Source organism: Echinops telfairi, unplaced genomic scaffold, assembly GCF_000313985.2.
Source record: "Echinops telfairi isolate 266 unplaced genomic scaffold, ASM31398v2 ScPeMD7_7469;HRSCAF=8507_1, whole genome shotgun sequence".
Classification (NCBI taxonomy): domain Eukaryota; kingdom Metazoa; phylum Chordata; class Mammalia; order Afrosoricida; family Tenrecidae; genus Echinops; species Echinops telfairi.
This window is the reverse complement of record NW_022111373.1, coordinates 87,884,951-87,906,114: the sequence shown is the minus strand read 5'-3', so window position 1 is coordinate 87,906,114 and position 21,164 is coordinate 87,884,951. Positions and strand designations below refer to the sequence as shown.

The 21,164-nt window shown below is 35.8% G+C and overlaps 1 protein-coding gene across 1 annotated transcript in view; it reads left to right on the top strand.

Annotated features, from left to right (window-relative positions):
• Positions 1-21,164, top strand: part of RNF180 (ring finger protein 180) — a 220,717-nt gene that overhangs the window by 22,912 nt on the left and 176,641 nt on the right. Inside the window, exons 3-5 of the mRNA XM_045285236.1 lie at positions 1,474-1,569; positions 4,896-5,852; positions 8,193-8,228. Of these exons, the coding sequence (XP_045141171.1) occupies positions 1,474-1,569; positions 4,896-5,852; positions 8,193-8,228 (1,089 nt within the window). The remainder of the gene's footprint in view (positions 1-1,473; positions 1,570-4,895; positions 5,853-8,192; positions 8,229-21,164) is intronic.

The following is a 21,164-nucleotide window of genomic DNA, read 5'->3' as shown; positions in this document are numbered from 1 at the left end:
TTTTTTTCCCTTTCTTTTCTTTTTAATGATCTTTTCCTTTTTCTGTGTATGGTGTTCTTCATGCTATCTCATTACCTATTCTGGTTTTCCGTCATTCAAATCTGCTTTAGAGATGTTCTGGAAAATTAAGTGGTATATACGCAAGATTATTTTGGCTCGCATGGATGTGTTTTCATTTTCTTCAACTTGAACCTGAATTTACAGTCAGCTCCTGGCCTTGTTTCGGTTGGTGATATTGCCAAAATGCTATCTAGCAGATGATAATATCTCTAGGTTTTCTTTAACCCCTTAATGCATTTTATCTATTGCTTTGGGGGTGCTAAAAGGAAATTAGATTGAGATTATTTCTTTTTACATCTTTCCAATATGTACATAAGTCACACTGGGACTTTTTTAAATCTGCACCTGGCCACACTTTAGTATCTTAAAAAAGATCCTTTTGTTGGAAGAGAACAATGGTGTAGGTACCAGGAAGGATGAGTTTGAGAAATTAATCTTAGAAATGCTGGGTGGCTCTGACTCCAAGTCACAACCTAAAGAAGATGATTCAGTGAAGCATCCTTGCAGAGATCCTGCTCTCCTTCAGTTCTGTCACTGTCAATGAAGATTTTGAGATCAAGATATTAATTTGCCTGTTTGTTACATTTTAACCTGATTGTAGGACTTTATAGTGCATTTCAATGGAAATCTAAAAGCACTCTGCTTTGTTAACTTGCAGACCTTACTGTAGTGTGAAATCTGATTCTGGCAAAAGGTATGTAGGCAGGAGCCTTACTTTTCTTCCAGCCCTGTCTACCAAACCTTTCCTAATTTTAATAGAATTAAATCCTCTAGACCCAGGAATAACCTTACAACAGTTACCTAGCAGGGTTTTTACAGGTGAAAAAACTGAGACAGGGTAGTATAGTGGCCGGTCAAATATCATACAGTAGTAAAGATCCATGCAGCTCAACCCTGTCCTATCCCATATGTCTCTGATATGTTGGAAAGCAATACTTTTGCTTCATCTCATAAGGGCTTTTCCAACTGTCCACACAACTATCTTTGCCTTCTGTGCTTTCCTTGAGCAAATTGATAAAAAATATAGGAACTTTGTTCCTCAGTCATTAGGAGAACTCATCTAGAATTATATATTGAAGACAAGGAGAAGCAGTCATGAATACATGAATATAACCCGCTTTTATTTCTGATACAACTTGTGGTGGGGGGGAGAAGGGCAGGAAGGAACACAATTCCAATTTTTGAGCTTCATTTTAAGAAATTTTATTTTTTATAATCCTAAATATTATTCGATGCAAAAGAAAAAATTGAGTTGTATATGAATTTGCTTTTGGTGTTAGCTGGACTAAAGAGGGCAGTTGAGTGTGCATTTCATTGTAAAATTGAGTTTGTATATTTGTGCATTTCTAGAATATAAGATTTGTGGAATAAATTTTGAGCTGGTAATTAATAATATGCATTTTTATGTAACAGGATAGAGTTGATTCAACTGATGCTCAAAGGATTTGTCATGTATGGCACATGAATATAGAAACCCTTCCAGAATGGATAAACTGCCTAATACAAAAAGTAAGTAAAATAAGAAACTGCAGTCTTCATTGTATTTTGTCCTTAATTTTTAGAGCTGTTTTTCTTGGATCGATTAATTTAAGAGACAGGGAAGGGCATGTATGTCTTGATTAAACTGCTGGCTTCTTCAAAATGACTGCAATACTTCAGGTACTTTACACTTCAGACGTAGCACTGAAGTGTATCCTCTTTACGGGATACGCTTCCTACTGCAATCACTGGGCTTGCTCCTTCATGGTAGGCTATGCATTGAACTGCAAAGTTAGCATTTCTAATACCAGTTTCACCAAGGCAGAAAGGTGAGGTTTTTGAGTCTCAAGGTTTTTACAGCCTTGGAAACCCAAAGGGACAGTTTTGCTCTATTCTATTGGTTTCTGTGAGTCAAAATTGACTCAACGACAGTGTTTTGGTTTTGTTTGTTTTTTTGAGTTTTTCTTTCAGTGAGGCATTCAGTAGCCAACCTATCAAATATTTCTCCCCATCACCCATTTATCCACATTTTCTTTCTCTTGGCTTTATATAGGTATCTGTACACACACACACACACACACACACACACACACACACTATAATATATGTTTATTGTCGTTAAGTCAATTCCAACTCATGGCAACTCTACAGGACAGGGTAGAATTGCTTCTGTGGGTTTCAAGACTGTAACTCTTTATGGGAGTAGAAAACTTCATCTTTCTCCAGTGGAGCGGTTGGTGGATTTGAATAACAACCTTGCAGTTAGCAGTCCAATGCAAAATAACCACACTGCCAGGGCTCCTATTATAATATAGTCTGTCTACTTATACATATGTGTAATTTTACATGACATACTAGGGGTAACAAAAGAATAAAACGGAGAAAAACTCTGCGAACTGAGCTTTCATAGTATGGATTTTTCCCCACCAGGGGAGTACTCAGCAACTTGCTCTGACTTAGTGCACCCAGTGGTGTTGCCTGGGAAGGTTCTCTCTGGTCACAGTGAATTTTTTTGTGAAAGCAGTTTCGCTCGAACCTCATTTATTGCGATGACTGATTTAAGAGAACAACGTGTGGCTGTGAAATTTTGTTTCCTGCTCATGAAAAATGCCACAGAAACTGTTGTGATGTTGAACACACCAGGACATACCAGGACAACGCTATGAGAAAAATTCAAATGTACAAGTGGTTTTCTCGTTTCAAAAAAGGTAAAAAAGGTTGATTTATGACAAGCCTGTTCGGGACATTTGTCAACTTCCCAAACGGACGAAAATGTCCACTCGTAGTGCATTTGGAATTTGTTCTACCAGGTCGGGCTGTTAATCAAGCTTTCTATTAGATTCTAAAAAGACAGTGTAACAATGTGCACCAAAAAAGCCTGAGTTATGGCAGATAGAGAACTGGTTTTGCCACCATGACAATGCACCTGCTTACACAGCTATCTCAGTGCGCCAGTTTTGGGCAAAAAAACCAACATGCTTCTCTTGCCCCACACACCTTACTCATTTGATCTAGTTCCCTCTGACTTCTTTTTGTTTCCGGAAATGAAGGAGGGACATGAAAGGACATGATTTGATATAGAAAAGATGAAGAAAAAATGAGGGAGGTGCTGTCAAGCCATTCAAACAGATGCATTTGAAAAAAAATTCCTAAAATGGAATTTAAGATCTGAAAAATGTATTAAATGTAATGGAGAGTCTTTTAAGGTGATAAGGTTGTTTTTTTTTAAAAATTAAATACATAGCGTGGGGAAAAATCTACTTTGTTGGGAGTACCCCTTCATATATACATTATTGTGTACAAAAATGCCTGTACAAAATATACATTATTATATACAAGTATATAAAGTATACATACCCAAATAGCATATATACCATATACACAAGCCAAGTTTTTCAGCACATTTTTAATGCTGCTTTTGTGATAAAATTAGGTGTCTCCGCTGATATTTAGGTTGGCTTTATACTCAAATATATACGGTATTTATGAGGTGGCTTCAAAAGCTTATGGAATAATGGAATTGGAATATAATGGAATTTTTCTACAAGTTTTTGGAACCCCTTGTGTAAGTCATTTTGTTACTTGTCTAACACCCAATAAGGGTGTTATATGCCTAATCCCTATAAACAACACTTGCTAAGTGAATCAAATATCTTATATTGACCATTCATATATGAGAGGGCTTTACAAAGTTTGTGGAAATACAGAATTAAAAGACAATGGGATTTTTCTATGAACTAGTTGAAGCCCCTTCATATACACTGTATATTGACACATAATGTTGCCAGGAGCCGACGAGTCTGTTCTGACTCATCGTAACTTGAGTTATGGCAGAATGAAATACCGCCTGGTCCTATGCCGTCTTCACAGCTGTTCTTATGCTTGAGCCCATTGTTGTAGCCCTGGTGTCTATCTAGCTTGTGAAGGCCTTGCCTCTTTTCTCAATATGCAAGTACATGTAGAGTATATATTTTCAAGGATCCTTAAGGAAATTTTTCAAGAGCAAGAACCTGCCTTGAAAGTAGTGTTTTGCTATTTCTTATCATGCAAAACATTTAAGTACTAGAAAAGGGTAAGTAATATGATTTTTGGAAAAGTATAATTATATTTTTCTGCTGATTTAACATGAAGTATACTTTTGTAGTTAAAATTCGCATTTGGTTGATATAGCTTGCATCCCTTTTCCCATTGTAATGATTTCCTGGGGAAAGGCCTATATACTGCTGAAGCGGCCTTTCACATCATACACTGCATTAGAACACTGCAGATGTTCCTCTATCTCTGTTGAAAAGATCATTTAAAGCCATTTCATTATTTTCAGGTCTGAGCTTATCTGAGTATAGAAAAGACACTATCTGGTATCGGCAACCAAGATCTTTTGGTTGTATATAAAAAGCCAAAAAGAGCTTTAGTTTGTTGCTTGGATAAAGTTCCCTCCCACAGTGCTTGGTATGCAAGAAGTGTATCAAAACAGACACTTTTCTGTGAGATTTTACTTGCAAATTAAGCTCCGTAGACTGATTTGCTTCCTGGTTCCATAGTGTATTTTTCTTTTCATTACTTCACACTGTATCTATATTCAGCCCATTGTTTTAGAGACTCCTTTTTAGAATTCTTAGGAGTATTGTTAGGATGGGCATGATTTGCAATATGTTATCATTCCAGAACTTTCTTATCTCTTATTTATTGGTAGACTTGCTCCCATTTGCTGTTCTGTCTACTAATCAGAAAACAGAAAGCTAGTCTTTTTCTGTGGGATAGAAAACTTTCAAACAGTCAGCTTTATAAAAAAACCTTATATTTCTTTGATTATTTTACAATGAAAGCATTATCTTTTTTTTCCTTTTTACCTGTAGACCCAGTGGACAGTTGGAAAGCTGAATTGCCCTTTCTGTGGGGCCCGGTTAGGGGGCTTTGATTTTGTCAACACTCCAAAATGTTCCTGTGGCCAGCTTGCAGCTGTACATCTTTCCAAGAGCGGGACCGATGATCAGCCAACACAGGCAGACAAACTAAGGAGCGTATCGCTGGGATACTTGTCAGATGCTAGAGTGCAGTCGGGTGACAGGGGAACTCTGCTGACTGGTGGCGCCTCCAGAAAAAGGAAGCACAGGCTTTTCAGCATGGCCCAAAATAACAGTGGCCCTGGAAGACTAACAGAAGCTCTCTGCCTGGAGGTGAGATCAACATATTTTGAGATGAAGAATGAAAAACTGCTCTTTAAATCATCAGGTCCAAAATACCAGCTTTTTGTTCCCCAGCTTGTGACTGGCAGATGTACAGCAAGAGCTTTTCATAGAAAATCACATAGTTTGGATCTGAACATCAGTGAGAACCTGACTTTATTTCCTACTCTGTGTGAAATGCATAGGAGGACAACTGCCTATTCTAGGCTAAATGAAACACAGCCCATTGACCTTTCTGGCTTGTCTTTAGAGAGTAGTAAAAATAGCTGTTCCTTTCAGAATCCATCCAGTTTTGATCCTAATATGCTGCTGCAGAGATTGTCAGTGGCTCCCCATGAGACTCAGACACAAAGAGGAGGAGAATTTCAGTGTCATCTAGAAGCGTCTGCTGTGTCCTCTGACCGTGCTAGTTCCAACAGCCTGACTTTCCTGATGGACTTACCCTCGGCTGGCAGGAGCATGCTGGAAGCTTCGGATCAGGAAGAGCACCTCTCTCCTCTGGACTTCTTGAGCTCAGCCAGTTTTTCATTGGGCGCCATTAACCAGAGGCTCAATAAGAGAGAAAGAAGCAAGTTGAAGAATTTGAGAAGGAAACAACAAAGGCATGAAAGATGGCTACAGAAGCAGGTAATTTTTTAAGAGCTTACTGAAAGTTCTGTATTATAAAATATTGAGGTTTGAGGCATGGAGCTAACTTTAAATTTGGTTTTAATATTTCTTTTAAATGAATTTCTCTCTAAGATGCACTTAATAATCATTGCAACCCTATTATAACTGCCATGTATAACTCTGTCCATATGTGTCAACTATGCTTAAAAGTGTCTACTTTTCATAGCTGTATCCAATTCTGCTAATATTTTAGGGGTCCATTATTCTTATAATATTGAGACTCTAATAGATTCTTGTCATATGTATTTTTAACTTATTCCATGTTAAGAATGATTTGGATTTTATTTGAGGTTAAGTTAAAAATTGTTTGTGTAAGTAAATACAATCTAGTGCTATATTCCTTCCCTCTCATCATGTTTAATTTAAATCAGTATTTTCAAGGATTCTTATTTATTTAGTGAATATATGCACACATGGTCCAGATGTGACTATTATAACTTGTAAGAATTATCTAACAGGTAACTTACCCTTACTGTGACTTTGTAGCTTAAAGTGCTTCTTGATGATTTGAACTACTTTTGTGCCCATAATAACTTGTTGAAGAGTGATGTGAGTGATGGAATTTAACAATAAATATTAGATGCCAGAGAAGCCAATGGTTGTGGTGCTCATAAAAATTTAGGACATTAGGACTTGTATATTTCTGTATAAACTTTTTTTTCACATATTGCCTGTATTATTTATTTGATAGATATAATAATTCTCCTAAGTATCTGTTGGATATTAACAATGTTCACAGAGCTTAAGTAAAGAAAAGGATAATTTCACATAATAGTTCATTTTTAAAAATGGCTGTGAACTCATTATTGCTTATGATCCTAGACGCAAACAACAAAATATTACTACCTTGATTAGGTGTTTTGTTCATTTTTCAGTAAATTTTATAGATAATTTTAAATTTTATTTTTACTGGTTGTTGATAGGGAAAGTCTAGCTTGACTTATGTAAAACTTGACTTAACTTGAAAGGATATATTATAGAATACAGCAATGAATATTATACTATTATAACTATATTATTACACTAATAGACATCTTTAGTCTTAATATATTGAAATAGTAACATTCAAAACCTCAATTAAAAATTTGACTTATCCCTATGTAAATTAGAGATTAAATATCTAGTGTTTCCTTAGGAAATGAAATTTGAAGGCGTATAGCAGTTTAGAAATTAAATGAGTTAGTATTTTGGGTACATAGCATGTTAAAAGTCTGTCATGGTAATTCAAATAAAAAGATAAATCCTAAAAAGGATTCATATTTGTGGTAAATTAATGAGCTATTCTGCTCATTCCATGTTTAATACAAATTAATGGAGTAAATATTAGATGTCTGCTTGCAAATGTGATGTTTGTGTAATGAAAAAATAACTTCAATACAGATCCTGCTGCTTTTTAATTAGGGAGCTAAGTACATAATGTACAAAGGAAAAGCTAGCTGTTGCTGATTATAATTTTATGGAGATTTTTAAATAATTGGCTGGGAAATCTAGGTTTCTGACTGTTATTGACATTTTAAATAATTGTTGTGTGCAAGCCAGACACTTTTGGTGAGACACATCATGAAAAAAGTGTGTTTATGATACTACAAAACACCAATTTTTTTTTAAAGTTTAGGGATGTAAATTAGATTGAGATTGGGTGGGGGAGACCTATGCTGTTCTAAAACTTGAGCATTTCACAGTGTTTTTGTTCAGTTCACGTAAATTACTTTGGGGGAAAATGTTAGCGTTACAAGTTACCCTGAGCCAGCCAACATCTCTTTTTTCCTTTTATTAATCCAGCATTTTCTAATTTAATTTAAAAATTAAATAAGAAAGAACGGTTCCAAGAGTTCAATAAATGTTAGTTGTTTAACTCAGCTCTGTGCATCTTAGCCATGTGTGTAGATTCACATGAACACTACAACAGTGAGAATACAGAGCAGTTCAATGAACAATGAATCCAAAAACTTCCTTGTGCTATAATCTTGCTCCCGCCTCTAATAATTGACAACCACTGATATGCTGTTCATAATTTAATTTTGTCATTTTGGCAGTGTTTTCAGAATGGAATCATGCAGTGTGTAACCTGTATTTTACTCAACATAATTACTTGTGAGACTCATTCAAGCTGTTGCAGATATCAAGAGTTCTTTTTTATTGTTGAGTAATATTCCGTTGTATGAATAAATCACAGATTTTTCCATTCACCCATGGAAGGGCCAGTGGGTGGTTTCTAGTTTTTGGTAATTATGAATACAGCTACTATGAAGACTTTTGTACAGGTTTTTATTTGAATCTAAATTTTCATTTCTGTAGGGTAAATACCCAGGGATAGGATTGCTGGATCATATGGTAAGTGTATGTTCAACTTTATAAGAAGCTATTTAGCTGCTTTCCATAGGAGTGGTTCCACTTTGCATTCTCAGCAACAGTGTGTTGTAAGAGTTGTTCTGCATCCTTGCTAGCACTTGGTTTTATCCTTTAGAAAAAAGTATTCATTCTAGTAGGTTTGCAGTAGTTTCACATTGCAGTTTTTATTTGCATTTCCTCTGTGTTTAACAGTTTTCCTGTGTATTTTTGCCATTTGTGTATTCTTTAGTAATGTGTTTTTTCAAAGCTTTGTCTGTTCTTAAATTTTGTTTTCTTTTTCCTTCCTGTTGAGTTTTGAGAGTTATTTATGTATTTTGGATATAAGTATTTCTTCTGATAAGTGATTTGCAAATATTTCTCACATATCACTTGTATAAGGGTAAGTAAAACAAGACTGTTACTAGGGTTCAAGTTCATGCATGCGTAAGTTTATAATAAGAAACATGTCTTTGCAGTCAGTAGTTAATTAGAGTAAATTTTAGCAGTTTTAGTTTGGTTAGCTGATCTTTCCATCAGTCTTTTAAGACCAAAGCTAATGAAGATGATATTATATGGCATAAATCATATTCAGGGGTGAGTCTTGGATTTACCCATACAACCTAGAGAGAAAGGTCCCATGAAAAGAATAGCTTCTGAGGGCTCTGGTAGAAAGGGTAACTAACTTAAAGGGTTATTTATGGCAACTGGTTTGGGGACTCCAAACGGGGAATGCTGAGAGATTTTCTTACTCCTTCTAATGTCTGTATGTTCTCCAAACTCATAGGCTCTTGAGAAGGAAAAGTATGTCAAAATTGCCATTTTTAGTTCCACCAATGAATCTTGGGCTCACATTGTCATCCATAGACTTCCGCAAACACGATTCTCAGATTTTTGGCTCAGATACTCATCCCTCCCTTTGCCTTCGGGTTATATGCTTTACGATCCTTCGGTGACTGATGATAGTGTTCTTCTTCCATGTGATATCTCACTTAAATGGCTGCTTGTTCAGAGACAAGTCTTTCAGACCCCCAACAGTATTTTATCGGATAGCTGGACACCTTGGTGGAACTACCTGGGAAATAAGCCTCCAGTGAACTCCCTCTATCCACAGCTGAGGGCTAGGAGGAAAGTGGTTACTAAACGGAGTGCTTTGGAGAGTTGGGTACAGAAGGTCAAAGGCATAACAATCTGACTTCCACAGTTAAAACTTGCCAGCAGATTCCTCTTATGATGCATGCTGGACCTGATCTGATTTCCAAATTTTATGTATTTTGGGGTTGTATTGTATTGTTTGGTTTTTTATTGTACATATTAGAAAGTACCTCAGGAGTGTTGTATCATTGGGGGTCACCCTCTTGAAGCTGTGGTAAATGTTTTTTTCATTTTGGGGTACTGTATATACTCATATATAAGCCGAGTTTCTAAGCACATTTTTTATGGTAAAATTATGTGTCTCGGCTGATATTTGGGTTGGCTTATACTCGAGTATATATGGTATATGAAAACTAGGACCGATAGAGTCAGCAAGTGGAATAAGGATTTTGGTGGAAGGGGGGCACAAAGGTGTGGGGGTGGGGGAAAGGATTGATGATGTCAAGAGGTCAAAATAGAAAAATACAGTTTGGAAACTGTGTCAGCAAATGTATAATTGTGCTGGACATGATTGAACTATGATATGATTCAATATATGTATTAATCCCAATCAATGAAAAACATTGTCATTTTTTTGCAGTTTAAATCAGAGTATTGAATTTTTCAGGAAGGGGTTACTCACATGAACTTATTGACATCAAGTCATTGTCGACTGATATTAACCCTATAGAACAGAGCAGAATTACTCCTATGGGTCTCTGAGGCTATAAATCTTTAAGGTAGCAGAAAACCTCATTTTCCTCCCCGGGAGCATCTGGTGGATTCAAATTGCTGACGCTATAGTTAAAATAGTCAAACTCATAACCCAGTGGGCTCCTTTTCAGGCGGAGTTTAAAATTCAAGCTCAACTACCATCCAGTCGATTCCAACTCATATCTACCCTACCCTATAAGGATAAAGTAGAACTGCCCTTATGGATTTCTTAGTCTCTAAATATTTGTAGGAGTAGAAGGGCCTCATTTTTCTCTTGGGAAGCAAATGGTAGTTTCAAACTGGTGACCTTGTGGTTAACAGCCCAACACATAACCCACTAAGCCACCATGGTCCTCAGGGGATAAAGAGATGGAAACACAACTTAAGAAGTATGTAGTCCACTATGTCAAGAAACAATAGCTTTACATTTTGATCTTTTTGTTTAATAAAGATTTGTGTGGTTTTTTAGCAATACTTGTTGACTTACCCTCCTATTTTTATTTCCTTAGCAAATTTTCCTCCCACCAGAGCAAGTATTTCGATAAAGTTGATTAAATTCTGATAATGTACGATATCTCAAGACCTTTCCTCTTATAGATTATGATCTTTGCCTTTTATAGATTAAGCCCTTTATCTAACTTTAAGTTATACAGATTTTTAATATTTTCTTCTAAGGTTTTATAGCTTTAAGTTTGACATTGACAATTATGAGTCAATTTGAGTTTTTGCAAGGGATGAGATTTAAGTTGAAGTTTGTTTAGTGTTTTCTTTTTGGTTTAGAAATATTATTATTGAAACATAAATTGTTGAAAACACTGTTCTTTTTCTATAAAATGCTTTTTTCCATTTGTCAAGAATTAATAAACTTTTCTTGTTTTTATATGGATGCTTCTGTTCTGCTTAGTTCATGTATGTGTCTCAACCTTAACCAATAGTACTATGTTTTAGTTATTATATATTTATAATTAGTCATAAAATCAAGTTGTGTGATTCCTCTAATTTTATTCTTTTTCAAAATTGTTTTAGCTATTCAGATTCACTTGGCATTCCAAACATATATACTTGTTTACAGTTAGAAAAAAATCCTGTTAGAATTTTGATTGGAATTAAGTTCTTTTTGCTCAAATTTGTTATTAACTAAGTTGATCAACTTTGAGAGAATTGAAATTTTTATTATATTGACTTGCCCAGTCCAGGAAAATGGTGTGCCTTTCCTTTTAGTTAGGCCTTTGATTTATTTCATCAATATTTTGAGGTTTTCAGCATATAGAACGTGCACCTGTTTTGTTAGATTTATAATTAAGCATTTCTCTTTTTTTGAGCTAATTTAAATGTTGAGGGGATCAAGAAACAGGTTCTTCATTGTTAGTACATAGAAACACATTGACATTTGTTTCAATTTTATATTTTGTTATGTGAGCATAGATCTCTGACATCTTTTGTCAGATTAATTTCTAAGTATTTCATAGCTTTGCCCTGTTAATAAATTTTAAGATATATTTTTATTTAATTATGGTTATATTAAATCATAATGTTGCTAGTATATAAAATAAAATGGATTTTTACTAATCTTGTATCCTGTAAACTTTCTAATTTCACTTATTAGTAATAACTTTTTATTTGTTTAGATTCTGTTGTATTTTCCAGGTAAATGATTATGTTGTATACAAATTAAACAATTTACTTGATTAGTTTTTTCCTCCACAATCTTGATATTTTTTTAACCTCTTGCATTATTGTATATTGTGTGGAAAAGAAGTGCTGAGAGCAGGCATCTGTGTTATATTCTTGATGTTAAGAAGAAAATACCTCATCTTTTATCATAACGCATGATGTTAATAGTATGTTTTTAAGACATGCTCATTAACAAGTTGAGGCAATTATATTCCTAGTTTGGTGAGTGTTTTTATCATTTATAAGTGAATGCTTATTCTGTATCAATTAATTTGATTATATTGTTTTAATGTTAATATGAATTGAATATAAAACATTGAGCCAGTGTTGGATTCCCATAGTAAACCCTGCTTTGTCATAGTGTATATTTGTCTCTGGATGAGGCTAAGTTAAAAAGTATTGCTATAAAATCAAAGAAACCTTTGTTAAAACTGAAATTACACTTTGGAAAGCAGTATTTCTCTCCCTTTGTTCCTTCTCCAAAGAATTCTTTGCTCTTCAGTTTATATCATAAGGAACTAAAAAATTGCATTCATTTTTCACTGTTCTTTGAGATTTGGGCACAAAACGAAGTCTGAAAAGACAGCACTGTATAGGGTTGGTAGCGTAAGGTTTACCAATGAAATTCTCCTAGGACAGACTTTTCTACCATCAAAGAAAGAGGAGCTGCATTGTGATCATGAAGAAACAAAATTTTTTTTGAAACAAAATTTTTTGCCTCATTTTTCCTGGATATTTTCTTTATAATGTCATTTTCAATATTCTTAATACATATTTTTAATAAGTCCCCATTAATGTCCTGTCTTCTGAAAAAAATGTATCAAGGTTACTCCTTTAGGATCCTAAAAAGCAACCACCATAAGCTTCTGAGCTGACCTTTCTTCCTTGAATTTGATTGGCCCAGCATATTCCCGCAGAAGCCACTGTTTTGATTGGACCTTTTCTGACAGCGTCCTACGGAGCCTAAGACTATTTAGGCTTAAAGAACTACTTAAAGAACTTGTCTGCAACTAATCACTGATTCCAGAAACACGTTTAAACAAATTTTGCTTGGCATAATCCCATGCATGTATGAATTGGAATCTTAGTAGCAGTACTTTTTAAACTCACCCTCATATCTTTGTGGGTGCTATTTACTATTAATTTTTGCGCTGGTGTCATGGCAGCTAACCTATTGGGCTGCTGGCAAGGCAAGCAGTTTGAAACCATTAGCCAATCCACTGGAGAAGGATGAAGTTTTCTGCTCCTGTAAAGATTTGCAGTCTCAGAAACCTTCAAGGGCAGTTAGTTCCATCCACCCTGAGTTAGAAATGACTCAAAGAAAGATACCATTTGTTTGAAACTATTTCTTTGTATGTGTTGTCTTTTTCTAGTTTTGTTGTCAGACTTGTGCTATTCATATTCAGTTCTGTATTCTAGAAATCATGGTGTAGAAATCATGTTATATTTTTCTTAAATTTTGGTAAGGAAAGCTATATGAGTCCGGATAGTTCTTTGAAAAGAATGGAAATGCCAGAACAGTCCATTGTGTTTATGCTGAACTTGTACATGGACCAAGAGGCAGTTGTTGGAGCAGAACAAGGGGCTACTACATGTTTTAAAATGTGGAACATTTGCATCAGGTTTGTATTATTTCACCATACTTACTCAATCTGTTGCTGAGCAGATAATCTGAGAAGCTAGACTATGTGGAGAAGAACACATCATCAGGGTTGGAGGAAGGTTTATGCAATATGCAGATAACACAACCTTGCTTGCTGAAAGTGAAGAGGAATTGAAGCACTTACTGCTGAATATCAAGGATCGCAGCTGTCTGGACTGCAGCTCAATGTGAAAACAACAGCAGCAACAACCCAACAGGATCAATAGACAATATCAAGATAAACAAAGAGAAAATTAAAGTTGTCAAAGATTTGATCTTGATTAGATCCATAGTCAATGCTCATGGAAGCATCAGTCAAGAGACCAAAAGACAATGGCATTGGGTACATCTGCTGCACAAGACCTCTTTACAGTGTTGAAAAGCCAGGATACCACTTTAAGGACTAAGGTGTGTCTGACCAGTTAATTGATGCATATAAATCTAAAAGTTGGATATTGAATAAGGAAGACTGAAGAAGAACCGATGCATTTAAATCGAAGTGTTGTCGAAAAACATTGAAAGTGTAGTGGACTACCAAAAGTCAAACAAATGTGTCTTAGGAGAAGCATAGTCTGAATACTTCCTGAGTGTGAGGATGGTGAGACTTCCTCTTACATACTTCGGACATCTTGTCAGGAAAGATTAGTCCCTGGAAAAAGACATCATGCTTGGTAAAGTACCAAAAAAGAGGAAGACCCTTGATGAGATGGATTGACACAGTGTTGAAACAATGGGCACAAACATAAAAACAATTGTTAGGGTGACGCAGAACCAGGCAATGTTTTGTTCTGTTGCACATAGGGTCATTATGATTCAGAACGCACTCTATGGTGGCATGTAGAACAACATGATTTCTTATTTTGCAAGGCTTATAGCAATGAATAAGAATAATTTGAATAGTTAAAGGATAATTCAGCTAATTATTAGCAAACAGAAATTCAGGATAATTCAGCTAACTGAGGCATGAACTACATTATAAAATTGTGTATAGCATTAATTGTTCATATCAAAACCCACTGACATTTAACTCAGTTCCAACTCATAGCAACCTGCATTATGTTTCTGAGGCTGTAAATATTCATGGGAGTAGATAGCCCCCTCTTTTCTTCTGAAGAGTGGGGTTGAATAACACTTTGTGGTAACAGTCAAACACTTACTCAATGGCTCCTTCCAGGTTCCTTAGCATTGCTCCTGGTCTTACATTATTATCCATTTATGTTAGTGGGATTCGTAGTGATAGCTCCCCTTCTAATTCTGATATTGAAAATCGTACGTTTGTACGTTTTTATCTTTTTTCCTTTTCCAGTCTTCTTAGAAGTTTACATCAACTAATTGATATTCCCAATTATTTTTGGCTTTAAAATTTCTATTTTTCTGCTCTTATTTCATTATTTACTTTCTGCTAGTTTAAAATTTATTTTCTTCACTCGCCTTTGTTTCTTATGGTTGCTAGTAGATTTTTTTCGATTTTTTTAATATAACTATTTAATGCTCTAAATTTCTTCTTAATTATCACATTAGCTCCATTCTGTGAATTTTGCTTTGCAGTATTTTCATTTTATTTCAAGTGAAACTATAATTTCCTTTGAAAATTCCTTTGTGCCACCTAATTTGTCTAAGTGGTTAATTAAATTGCCAACATTTGAAGCACCTAATCAAAATTTTAATCTGGGTAAACTGTCTCCTCTTCTAGATTCAGAGAAAGTAAAGTTGCACTAGTATAGTTGCCTAGAACATTAAAGTAATTCTATTTAAATGTAAAAATCATTGTACTCTGTTTTTTCCATTACAAATGTTTTAAAGTTGCAGTTTTATCTCAAATGTCTTATCATTCTGTCTTGTAGTTTTTAAATTGTAGTGAAAATATAACCAAATATTTGCCAATTCAACGGTTTTGTACAATTCAGTGACTGACTATAGCCTTCATGCCATACAACCCATCTCAGTATTTTTTTCTAATTAACATAAACTCAGTGACCTCTAAGCAAAAAAAACACCACCCCCCTTTTCTCTCTCTACTATCCTTGGTAATTTTTAATAAGCTTTGTTTGCTATGTATTTGCCTATTTCATAAAGTTACATCGTATGGTATTTTACCTTTTAATACTGACTTATTTTGTTTGGTACAATGTTCTCTAGGTTCACCCATGTAATGTTGAATTTTAGGACTTCATTTCTTTCCATTGTATGCATGAACCACACTGTGTGTCCTCATTCAAAGTGATGGAGGATTTGGGGTGTTTTCACCTTTTGGCTATTCTGATTGTGCTCCAATGATCCTTAGTATAAAGGTTTCTGTTTGCATTATAGCTTTCATTTCTTTGGGGGTATATGGATGAAGGCTTCCAGAAGTATAGAAAAAGAGAATTGAAAGTACAAGATGTGCCAACAAATTCTTTGAAGCACTTTGTTCAGAGAATCCTACACTTTTCAAAATTTTGCTTTATGCTCTTTCATTTGTGCAAAAGACCTACATGTTTAGCTAACGTTAGTACATATTTTTGATAACTGAAAAAATCTGAAGAGGACTGGTGCTTTCATGAAAAATAGTCAAAAGTGAAACCAGTTTTCAGTGTTTGCTTTGCAGTGAACCATTGAAAAGGCAGTGTGCTCCCCAGAGGAATGGAGATAGCCACACTTCTTCCCCAGGGACTACATTTTGCCTCTCAGCATCAAGTTACTATAGTTTTAAATGTCTTGGTCGTTATTTGGAGGATCTGAGACCCCTAAAATATTTTTCCCATAATAATGAATGGTACTTGCTTCTTCCCTTTACACCAAAATGTTTCTTGGGATTATAGAAATATTCTACTTTCAGATAGTGGGGGAACCCTGTTATCTGTGACTGGGATTGCTAAACCATATGGTAGTACGTGTTCAACCTTGTGAGGAACACTGAAGTGTTTCCACTACAGCCATTTGGTACCATTTTGCATACCCATAAGCACTGAATGAGGGCTCTAGAGTAATGCATATTCTCTCCCAAGCTTGTTTTCTTGTTTTGCATTCTAATGAGGGTACTATAGTATCTCTCCAGTGGGTTAGGTTTGCATCTCTCTAAAGGAAAATGGCTTTGAATATCCTTTCATGTACTTGTTGGCTATTTAAACACCCCCTTTGGTGAAATATCTGTTCCAGATCGTTTATCTATAATAATTCTGTTAATTATTCTCAGTTCCTTCAAAGACAACTTATAATTTCACAAAGGTCTGATTTAGTCACTGGGGAGAATAGAAACCAATATATTACATGAAAGGCCTGCTTGTTCAGGTTTATCTAGAAAAAATTTATTTCTTACAAAGGTGCTACTTTTCATGGATTCACACATAAGCATAGTTTTTAATTTTTCATAGTTTTTAAGGGAGTTCATTTAATTATTTGTCACATGATTTATCATCTTACATCACATTATACTCCAAATATATATTGGGTTGTCTTTTTGAAAGAAGGCTCTTTTGCTTCTGAATTATCACTGTAATCCAAATATTTAGAAAAATTCTCTATTCATGCACACTCTAGAGCTTAAAGTTAATGTTTATTGAAGTGAAAAACTCAAATAATGAAAAATACCCCCACCCAAACTAAATATATAATAAGAGCTTGCAACACAGGGAATCCAGGACAGATAAACCCCTCAGGACTAATAATGAGAGTAGTGATACCAGGAGAGTAATGGATAGGTGGGGTGAGAAAGGGGAACCAATCACTATGATCTACTTATAACCCCCTCTCAGAGGGACAGACAACAGAAAAGTGGGTGAAGGGAGACAGCGGTCGGTATAAGGCATGAAAAAAATAATAAATTATCACGGGTTCATGAGGGAGGAAGCTTGGAGAATGGGGTGGTGTGGGGTAGGGATGAGCTGATGCCAATGGCTCGACTAGAAAGAAAATATTTTGAAAATGATGGCAACATATGATCAAATGTGCTTGACACATGGATGGATGGATGGATTGTGATAAGAGCTGTAAGAGCTCCCAATAAAATGATTTTTTTAAAGGAAAAAATACTTGCAAAAAATTTTTTAAATATTATTCACATTCTAAATATTTTAAATAAATTTCAGCAAAGTGAGAGAAGTTATATAATCCACATTTTAAGTACAAACACAGTCATGATAGTCTTTTAGTAGAAGATGGTAGATTGAAGCAGCATCGTGATCAGTCATATATTGAGATAGGTCACTGTTGCTTGCTAGTCTACTTTGTGTCAAATTCTTTAAGTACAAATTTGGCCATTCTTTATCTTATTAATGCAAAGTATATAGGGCTAGCTCAGTAAACTGATACCTTCTATTCACATCTATTTTTCAGGCAGTCAATAGTAGTGTAATAAGATAGAAATATATGATAAATCTAAATAAACACAAATATCTTAATTTTATTTTTCTTCTATGTGGCAGGGTTTAAAAATACAATAAACGAGTAGGGAACAAAATTACATAGAATTCAGAATACTTTCATTATATAGATCTGAATTTAAATCCCCTTCAACTTATGAGGGGAAAGTCAGACTCAGCAAACCCAAGAAGCCAGCAAGGGGAGGTAGGACTGATAAGTATGATGCACGTTTATTCAAGAGAAGAAATAAGTGAAAAATATCATCTAGCAAGAAGCTTGATGAATCTCAGTGCCCAGTGTCTTTCTCGGAGACTGGTCACATAGACACATACAAAAATATAAATGCAAGACTCAAAGAAGGAAGCAGATGTTCAGCCAAACTGTATTGTTTGTATAAACAGTTTAAGCACGGTATACCATGCTTATTGCTTAAAATGATCACTTTAAAGAAAAAAAAGGAAGCGTTCAAGAACTAGAGGAAGGTTGTGGGTTTCATTATTGCTATACTGTACCCTAAGTAACTCATCTCCCCACTCCCCCTCTGCAAGGTATGTCCAGTTGTCTAGAGATGGGCATTGGGTCTCCATCGCGCGCCACCCTCATTGACAAGGATATGACTTTTCTCCCCGCCTTTGGTGTTTAAAGCCTGGTCCCTTTGGTCCTTCATGATCACACATGTTGGTGTGCTGCTTCCATGTGGGCTTTGTTGCTTCTGGGCTAGATGGCCGCTTGTTTACTTTCAAGACTTTAAGTCCCCAGACGCTATAGGTCTTGATAGCCGGGCACCATCAGCCTTCTTCACCACAAAAAAAAAAAAAAAAAAAAAAAGAAAAAAAAGGGACATTTCCCCTCCACTCTCCTACAAACACATATTTTATCTTTGATGAGTCAGAATACATTTTAATAGCATTTACCTTATTTATTCATGGTTTCTAGTTAATGTATATTTATTATTTTACTGTGCTAAAGCTACTAAGTAATGAGTACACATGATGAATGAAAGAATTCATGTGGTATCTTCTGCTCAGGGAGCTTTGAGCAGATGGAGTAGACACATGAACATCATTCTCTTATAAATTTGTAGAAGTGCCATCGCCTACAGAATTTTGGCCAAGTTTACTTCACACTGGATTGCTTTGTTCAAGACCTTGAAATGCAACTGAGAATTCCAGAGCAGTAACAAAGGAGCCGGCTTGCTAGATTAGAAGAAGGTGGAAATTGTGTGAAAGTAGGAAAACTGATGCTAGAGAAGAAGGAAAAATCGGTCACTTGATGAAAATTTACAACAGGGTACTCAAGACGTTTACATGTGAGAGTACTATTCTGCTTCTGGGGCGTTGTGAGCTCCTAATGTGCTGAGGCCACATTAGGCACTCAGTAAACAGTTGCTGATTAGATCAATTGAATGAGTAAGTGATGGAATCCAATGCTGCAGGCATGGTGAATGATTTCAGGATAACAGTTCTCCATCCTGGCTACGAACTGTATACCCTTTAGGAGCTTCTGAAGATACCAATGGCCAGGCTTCTTCAAATTAATCTTTGATTGTTCAAGGCTAGGTATTACTATGCTTTGGTTTTACATTTTATTTTTTAATTCTCCCAGTGGTCCAGTGCATAGCCAGTGGATATTCTGGATGGAGAACTATTAAGAAGAAAATACATGATCAAACAGGGATTCAGAGGGGTTAAGCAATGGGTTGCTAGAGGACTTAATAGAGTTTTGACAGTGCGACAGGAGAAAGGCAACGTGCTATAACCCTGCATGTGGCCATACTGAGGGGGAAGTAGAAGAAGAGCCCTACGGGGGGAGACGATATTTTGAACAATAAGTGTTGTGATCCATGGTAAATGTTTCAAGATTAAAGCCTACTTTTCAGCATCTAATGTATGAATCCTTACACATAGTAAATGCCAATATAAATATTATGTCCAAGTAACATGGTATGTATATATATCCGTACAGCTATTCTTAGGTTGACATTTGAAGGATAAGAATTTTGACTAAGAGAAGAGAGGGAGAGAATGGAAGGGACACTTGGTGGTGGTGAGAATAATGACTACAGTTAATTACTGGTAAACGTTGGCTAGGTACATATATATGTTATACTAGTGATAGTGCTTTCCTGCATGCTAGATACAGTTGAGGTGTGCTATCCTTTTGGTATACAATTCAGGTGAACTCCTAGGTGACTGGAGCATGGGTGCAGCTCTGCGGAGGGAGCTGTCTTTGGATAGTGAAGAGAGGAACATGAATATGTTGACCTCCCCTAGGGTGGAGGGACTTCAGGAGGTAGGGAAATAGCAAAGATGTAGGTTAATTTCCTGCATGTTGTTATGGCCAATTTCAGTCTTGTCTTCAATCCAAAATTTAAACTGTTGGGATTTTTGCAGATTTACAACACTTGGTTGATCCTAGAATAGCAGTTACAGAAAGCTGGAGCTTACTACTTAGCGTTGAGTGTATTGCAGCCTGCACTTGATAAACCAGGCTATGACTTTTGCCTTATGTGCACTGGGAACACTGTTGCTGGTTTCCTTCTATAGCATGACCTCTATATTGGATTTTCTTGATCAAATCAACGAAAGCAGTAGTTCTCAACCTTCCTACTGCTGCAACCCTTTAATACAGTTCTGCATATTGTGGTGACCCCCCCCCCATAAAATTGTTTTCGTTACTACATCGTAACTGTAATTTTGCAACATAATAAATTGGACGACTCCTGTGAAAGGGTTGCTCCACCCTCAAAGGGATCGGGACTCACAGGTTGAGAGCCGCTGAACTAAAGTAAGCATTGCCTGTTTGCTACTCTCCCTCATTGCCCCTCCCCTGCCCTTGGGCATTTTAAAAGCCACCATTTACTAGTGCCTTCTCATCTTATTCAAACCTTCTTAAAACTTGACCCAAGCTGAGATGCAAGTCTCAGCTACGTTTGTCCCATAGTGGAACTCTCACAGTGTCAGTTCTAATGTGCCCCCAAACTGGGTAAACAAAAATTAAAACAAACTCACTGTGATTAAGTTCATGCTGATGGTTTTGAACTGCTGACCGTGCAGATCTCAGCCCAATGTGTAACCAGTAAACACCAGGGTTTATTAGGCATCGAACTGGATAACTGGCTAGAATTCTTTTCCTGGTTATACACAATCATTTACAGTTGCTATCACCCAAGCTTTCGTTTACAAACTATTATTGTAAAATTTTTAACAAAAGAAAGGCAACTGACTATATGTAACATTAGAGGATACAATATAATAGAGAAACTGTAGAAAACTAAAAATATGTTTTAGAACCAATCATGTAAACACCAAATTTAAGGGAGTGCAGCGCCTTATGGGGTAGGGATATGGTCTGTGGTGCTGGGTAGGAGGCGTCAACTCTAAATTATATATCATTTTTAAGCTCGTTGGTATTTTCATAGGTACTGTCTTTGCTTT